At 44.6% G+C, this 7,370-nt stretch overlaps 1 protein-coding gene across 1 annotated transcript; it reads right to left on the bottom strand.

Annotated features, from left to right (window-relative positions):
- Positions 1–3,022: 3,022 nt before the first annotated feature.
- Positions 3,023–6,421, bottom strand: LOC144134430 (uncharacterized). The gene is made up of 3 exons (XM_077667346.1): positions 6,235–6,421; positions 4,557–4,833; positions 3,023–3,212 (listed from the first exon to the last, which is right to left on the bottom strand). The coding sequence occupies exons 2-3, from the start codon at positions 4,814–4,816 to the stop codon at positions 3,023–3,025; spliced, it is 450 nt and encodes a 149-aa protein (XP_077523472.1). The 5' UTR covers positions 4,817–4,833; positions 6,235–6,421.
- Positions 6,422–7,370: the final 949 nt, after the last annotated feature.

Genomic DNA, 7,370 nt, shown 5'->3' with positions numbered 1-7,370 from the left:
ATTTTTGAATGTGTTCGCTGAAACACACGGTATAGTGCAGTCCACATGGAAGTATAACCACAAATGTACGAGAAATAAATATGGCGCAGAACGTCTGAACTCCCAGCGTTACATTTTTACTCACGTATCAGCATAAGAACGATAACTAAAGTGTTTTATACACTTATTTTATTCACCACTTCAGACAGAGTATATTTCCACCGCATGGTAAAAGCATCAAGTTACCTAGTTTGTTAATGCTATAAAGGATTAAACCGCGTAAGGATGCACAGTCCAAACTTACACAGCAAGAACAAAATTGTGTTTTTTCTATCACTTTATCACTTAGCAACACAGCTCCTTGAAACTTGATTGCTTAGGCAAAACATAGCCTTTATTTCCATATACCTGTTCTGCATCCCTGATTTGTTGCAACCACAGCGAAGTGGATAACGCTTTCGATGTTAGTTCATCGCTCAACGAGGCTAACTGTCGAATCGTGTCCCAGGAGTTAATTCCTTCAATATCTTCCTTGCAGGCTGTACGCTTATGTTTTGTCCCTGTGCTAAGCTGCGCCACACTTACGAGGCAGTGTTCTCGGCGATGTATCGGAGCTGGCCCCAAGCGTTGCCTTCGTAGCTGAAGTATCCAATGGCGAACATAAATTTGTGGTTTTCTCTGTCCTCTCCCAAGAGTTTTCGAAATCCCTGCAAATGAAAACATCATTGTTTGCTTCGAAAGATCGCTGTGCTTTAAAAGGAATAGCTGTGGGATGGACATATAATGCAGAATTCTTGAGGCCTGCGATCTATTAACCCTTAATCGAAAGCCCTTACCATTCAAAAAGACACATTGGTGAAATAAAAATAAAACAAACATTTTTTTAACCCTTTCGGAAAGTAAGAATGGTGCGCCATGGCGCCACTATTAGCTCCCTGACAAAGTCAGTTCTATCTTTACAAACGGCGAAGGTTCAATGCTACGAAAAGCTCTGGCATTGTAGATTTTTTTCAGTACGACATGAATGCCAGTCGTTACACCAGATTCAAGACCAAAATGCTCCAAAGAAATCTCCGTGTGCGAGTACAGAAAATTTTCAAGTCAGTTGTTGGCTGTATTGCGTTCAATTCCTTATCTAATAATAATAATAATAATAATAATTGTTTTTTTCTGGAGAAAGGAAATGGCGCAGTATCTGTCTCGCGCAGTACCTGAATCGCGCCGTAAGGGAAGGGATAAAGGAGAGAGTGAAAGAAGAAAGGAAGAAAGACTGCCGTAGTGGAGGGCTCTGGAATAATTTCGACCACCTGAAGATCTTTAACGTGCACTGACATCGCACAGCAGACAGGCGCCTTAGAGTTTTTCCTCCATAAAAACGCAGCTGCCGCGGTCTGGTTCGAACACGGGAACCCCGGATCAGTAGCCGAGTGCCCTAACCACTGAGCCACCGCGGCGGATACTTCCTTACCTTACCTTCCTTCCTTACCTTACGACAGTGTTGTCGCCAGTGTCTGATAGTTAGAAACGAAGAGAGCAGGAAGCTGGGCGGATTACTACGTCCATATTTTTGACACAGTGTATAGCGAAGAATTCAAAATTTTTTTCTGAAGTAGGGACAGCAGGACACCCATTCAGGGGGTCGTTTAATAGAGTCCCTGTTGCACAATGGTGAACTAGCTTCGGTCACTTCGTGCCTTTACTGTGCTTTAAAGAAAGTTTGGCATTCTCTATGACGAAAGCGAGCCAGGAACAGCATGCCACCCCTCAGATGCTTAGTCACGTTCATGCGGGTATTTCATATTTATGCCGGTGATTGTACCTGTCACGTAATTCAGTATTAGTTAAATTAATCAGCAAAATATTTACCGCTTTAGCTGATTACCAAGCTGACAGGCGAGTTGTCCAAGACTATCGTTACGTTGTATCAATAATTTATTCGACTAAGAATAGGACTGTTTCTCTGACTGCTCATCACTCTGAACACATCCAGTACAGGAGCCGACGTGGTAATCGCATGTTAAAGAAAGGAAAGTGCGACTTAAGACAGGATGTAAGGAAGATGCAGAGAGAACTAGCGCTACTAGCTAGTGTAAAGTTCATTGGAATTTAAAATTGGGAACATAAGACTTGATAGAGAGGTCCTGGAACCTGAAGTCATCGGGATGTAGGACACAACTCGTTCATAAGCACGCCCTTCGGTGGTACTTCTCGAAAAAGAGGATTTTTTACATGAGCCCAAAATAACCGCTTTTTGTTATACTTCTACTTGTTCTTGCTTCTACTTACTGTGAAATAATTTCCAGAAAGATCGCCCGCGCCACTTTCGCATCTTGTATTTATGTAATCGTTCCAAGAAGCGCAATATTAGCTTGCGCGTGTAACTTAAACCAGACTGCGCAGTTTCTAGTAAACCTAGTCATATATACATATTTACTTAGGTACAATTAAGCAGCGCTTCACTTCCCTCTGTGTGTCTGACCAACGGTCCAAATGTTATGCCCTACTATAGTTAATCCAGTACGGGTGCTTTAAATTCCCCGTTTAATAGCTTATGCAGGGCCTACCGAAAAGTGAGCAAAGCCGGTTCCTAAGCACGACGATATCAGGAGTGCAACCAATGGCTTATTTTTCAATCTCTATTAGAGAGGCAAAGATAACCATCAATGGAGATTTTCCTCCTGTTGATTTGCTTTACTTTGCGTTATGGGGATTTAACGTCCCAAAGCGACTCAGGCTATGAGGGACGCCGTACGTAGTGAAGGGCTCTCGAAATTTTGACTAGCTTGGGCTCTTTAACGTGCACCGACATCGGACAGTACACGGGCCTCTAGAATTTCGCCTCCATCGAAGCTCGACCGCCGCGGTCGGGATCGAAACCGCGCCTCCGGTCAGCAGTCAAGCGCCATAACTGCTGAGCCACTGCGGCGGCTTTTTTCCTGCTCCTGGGTGCCCGCTTTTTAGGAGCGTTGCCGAAGACCCCGAGCGCCCTATCTTCGTTTCTGTCATACGGAGAGATAGCGACAAACTAACGCATTATTTTTTTTCAGGCACGAACCGAATTACGCGAACGACTTGCCTTGAATGTTGCAGCCGCCGTCACAGCGAATCTCCCTACAATTTCTTGCGTTCCGTAAAGGTTCAGGATTCCGTAGTGGTTGATCCTCGACGTACGCATAAGAGCCTCCAGCTCGTCCCGTAGTTCCACCGTACGGAATATGTCCACGGACAAATAGCTGGGAAAGAAAATGAGATTGAAACGGTAATTGCTTAATTGTTTTTGCAACCGTAAGTTCGCCCAGTCCGTACGTGTAATGAGAATGCATTTGACAAACCCGCAGTTCGATAAGGCATTGCAACCTCAGCAGTGTTTACAAGTGTTTACAACCTCGGCGGATAGTACGAGCTAAACGCCCACCTATCTGCATGCAAAGCACGCGACGTGTTTCGAAGCCTCGACAGCTTATTTTAGCAGCAGGGCGATGTTCTCAATTCCGCAGTCTTAGTTTTCACTGATGCTGAATTCAATGAGTGGCCAGCTTGATATATGACATTTCCACCCGCTGAATATCTTCAAGCCCAGGAATCTCCGACACCAACAATCTGCGCCATCCATCGGTGACGATTGCTTCTGAGAGCTCTGCATTTTCAACTGAAGGCCATTGTTAAAAACGTCTTCTTTGAAACAGGGTATTTCTCTCGACCGATTGTACCAAAAAACAAAAAAAAATATTTTGGCCGTGGTGTCTGTCTGTCCGTGTGTTTCTGTGCGCTGAAATGATGTTTCATAATTTAAAAAAACATATAACCTCCCCATCCACAGGATATATTAACCAAATAACTGCGTTAACAGTAAAGAGCAATTTATTACACCCTGATATGCGGCAAACCACTCTTCTGATTTGGACGCAACTTAAGTGATGCCGTGGAGGTTTCTCCAGTTCAGCTTCGGAATAATGCTGCCTCCACGGCATAAAATCAATCTCACCACCTTTCGATGCGTCCTCAAGCCAAATTCTCCTAGCCCCTACCGCTGATCGTCTAGGGAAAGAATTGCCACCCGTTAAGCAGTTAACTAATACATTCGGTTGGTTCAGGACAGACGAAAGCATGCGCCCATTAGAAAACTGGTGTGTGTTTGGCGGCACTCAGAATAAAACCTAGCACTTCCGCAATGCGAAGCGAATGGCCTAACAAACGCTGTCAGCTGGCAATATTTTCTTTGTCTTCTTAAGGAGGCGTCAAGATCCTTTTTTCAAGCCTTTCACCCCTGACAAGCCGAATGCCAGGACAAGGGAAAGCTTGCACCTTTACAAAACCAGTGAGTTTCCGGCGGCAAAGGAGATTGAATTCCGCATGACATGTGCCAATGTTGCGCCTTATTTGAAAAACGAAAAACTATCCGCGGTGCCGAGAGTAACCAAAATGTGTCTAATCTATCGATAATAATGGAGACCAATGCACCTGGGAGCGACAAATGAAAGTACATACATAAAGGGCATGAGCGATGCCTATTACTGGCTCGCTATTACGACTTCGAAAAATGAACCATTTTGCCAATAATTCTGCAAAACACATACCGGATATCGAACGAGAGGCCGCAGGTGGTGTCAGTGTAAAGGCTGCAGACATTCTTGAATACCCCATAGCTGGCTTCGCTGTCCACAGCGAGCACCTTTCCGCTCTCGAAGTAGACGTGGGTGTACATCACGATATCGCAAGTCTTGTCCGGTGTGTACAGCGAAGGGATCCCCACAATGTAGCTCACTGAGCACAGCAGTGGCGGAGGCTGGATCGGCTTCATAGTAGTGGTCGTCGGTGTCGTTGTAATTGTCGGCATTGTAGTGATCGGCGGACCTGCATGTTGGGCCGCCGTCCAAGACATGGGATAAAAACAAAAGATTTCAATGAAAAAAACATCTATATTATCTTTGCTTGGGGCCATCAATCTTTTTCTCATCGTGTGTTTAGGTGCTTTTATGAGAAGTGTGTGTTGTAATGATTTTTTTTACTGGGAAGTGACCTAAACTTATGGACTTGAAAATTTAAAGATAACAGAATAAAACAAATCAAGCAAGATCTCTTCATTTGGCGGCTATTCCTTTTTTTTCAGCTTGAAAGCAAGTGAATAACGTGTTCTGCGGCTTCAGGACGTTGTTCATTTGTAAACGAGCAAGCGCCTCTAATAATAAGAAAAACTCTTCATACTGGTAGCTGTTCCAAGTTTGAAACCCAACGGAGTGACATTTCGACTGCAGGAGAATGCGTGTGGCATTGCAAAAGCGTTAACTGGGGTGATAAATGAACGCAAGAACGGTGCTAGAACATCACAAAATAAGAAATTTTAAAGCATTCTAGTGGCTCATGCCAGTCTGATTAGATGTTTTGCAAGTTTATTTAGCGACGGTGATGTTGGTGCCAAGCAGTCGTATTGAGCAGTGTAGCAGTGATAAAGTTGGAGCATGTTTTTTTCTCTCAAGTTCTGGACAAATCACTTTTATCTCATGACGACGACATACCAATTTAACAAGTTTAGTGCGTTGCAGTAAGAGATACTGGAAAAGGTAAATTAGCTATTTCCATATTTCGAGCCAGCGGTATGTCGCATAATTGCTAAAGAGATGTGTTTTCCCTTACCCCATGAAGATGCGTAGCTTTATTATCGGCGAATAATTAACTAAAGAACAAACTCACTCTCCGACTCACTCACTGACTCCCTCGCTCACTGACTAACTCGTAGTTGCCTTCTGAAACAAAGTGGAATGTGTCGAAAATTTCTATTCGTGGTACCGCAAAAAAAAAAAACGTATTGACCTCTCGCTCCGATGCATGACATTCTTAGTCGGTTAAGCACCTAGCAATCAAGTGCCGCGCAACTCTCAACTCAACTTAGCTTAAAGACGTTGTAGTGCAAATGCATCGCTTAACGGGGTCGAACCAAATAAAAACTTTGCGTAAAGCATCGGGGTAACTCGGGTAAACTCGGGTTAGTTCGGAGGAGCGTCGCGAAAGCTGCAGCCAATGGGAGGAAGCTCGGATAGGTTCGCAGGAGCGTCAGGCCAGCTGTCTCAGAGTGGAGACAAGGTGTGAATATGAAAGGTGCACATGCACATGCCAGAAAGAAGAGGCGAATGAGGAGCACATGCTTTCGCACGTCTTCTCAGTTTACCTGCGTTAGAACCCTACCACCTTTAACTATTTCCTTGACGCATGATTGCGTTAGCAGCTTGTGTGCAGTACAACGCACAACGCACTCACCCACTGTAAATGGTGGGGCAGTTTGGTCTTCTGGTTTAGAAGTTGCTGGAGACACTGGTGTCAAAGTAGACAGGGGAGGCAATGGAGGAGCTTGAGTCGCTGGAGTCGCTGGAGGCGGTACAGGGGCGGGGGTAGCGGCGGGAACAGCTGGATCAATACGACCGGCTGTGCCATCATCTTCATCACCACTGGACTTTAGAAGCAGAGTGTAAAAAGTGGGGAGAGAAGAAGAAAAAATAAAGCTAAATGCGATTTCAAGAACACAGAAGTTTTGTTTCGGGTTGTTTAACGGCACGGTCTCAAGTTGCGCAGCGCTTGTTAAGCATTAGCGTTTTTCTGTTCGTCCTTTCTAGAGTTCACGATTCCTCATTCAACTGAAGAGATTGTCGACGTCACATTAAAGCCCCTGTAACCTCGCCTACGTGTTTTACTTTCTGACCCGATGATCTGAATGCCGGAGTCATACTTACAGGGCCAAGGGGCACGAGCATATCCTCGGCCCCGTAGACTTCATCCTTCATGTCCGAATCTGCAAAAGGGACAATAGTGAACTCTGGGCAGTTAGTAGTGATCAACAGCTAACTTTTATTTAAGTTCCAGATCTAAAACTATTACGCCTGTGGTCGCTGATCATTATTAGGAGCTGAAAGTTGGGTACAGTGGCTAAACCCACTCTGTAGTTCCAAGTTTATTTCTTAACATACATGAGGAATGCATGTATACACTGATCTATCATACAGAAAGGGGTCCAAGAGCTATATGCTGTGCCAATGACGTCGTCACGATGTTAATTACAAGGTGTTTTGTGAACGGCTTTCCGTGTGGAAATGTTTTCCTAAGGCACACATCGCTGCCTTGATTCGACAACGAATCAGAGCGAAGTTTTCGAAAGATGAGTAATATCTGCATATGTGTACCCCTTTCAGGCATAGGTGCCGACCGTCGAGGGTCTCAAGTCCGAATGGTTAGAGGTTGCCTATGCGTCTTTGGTTCCTAAGTTGCCACACAGATGAAGTTCGATGCACGCAAGTATCTCAGTGAGCAGGAAGCGGCAAAACATGGGCATTGAATTCTCTCACTCGTTCATTGGCTGGGGCAAGAGCTATTTAATGGTGATCCAGTACGTAATCAAAACT

This window comes from Amblyomma americanum, chromosome 5 (genome assembly GCF_052857255.1).
Source record: "Amblyomma americanum isolate KBUSLIRL-KWMA chromosome 5, ASM5285725v1, whole genome shotgun sequence".
NCBI lineage: Eukaryota > Metazoa > Arthropoda > Arachnida > Ixodida > Ixodidae > Amblyomma > Amblyomma americanum.
Note: the sequence above shows the minus strand (reverse complement) of the source record. Positions and strands in the feature narration are given on the sequence as shown.

Bases quoted from the DNA above. Each gene is read 5' to 3' on its own strand.
- LOC144134430 (XM_077667346.1), bottom strand. From the start codon at position 4,816: ATGCCGACAATTACAACGACACCGACGACCACTACTATGAAGCCGATC. The intron at 3,213-4,556 runs GTATGTGTTTTG...TTTCTTTCCCAG, and splicing joins GGCCTCTCGTTCGATATCCG to CTATTTGTCCGTGGACATAT.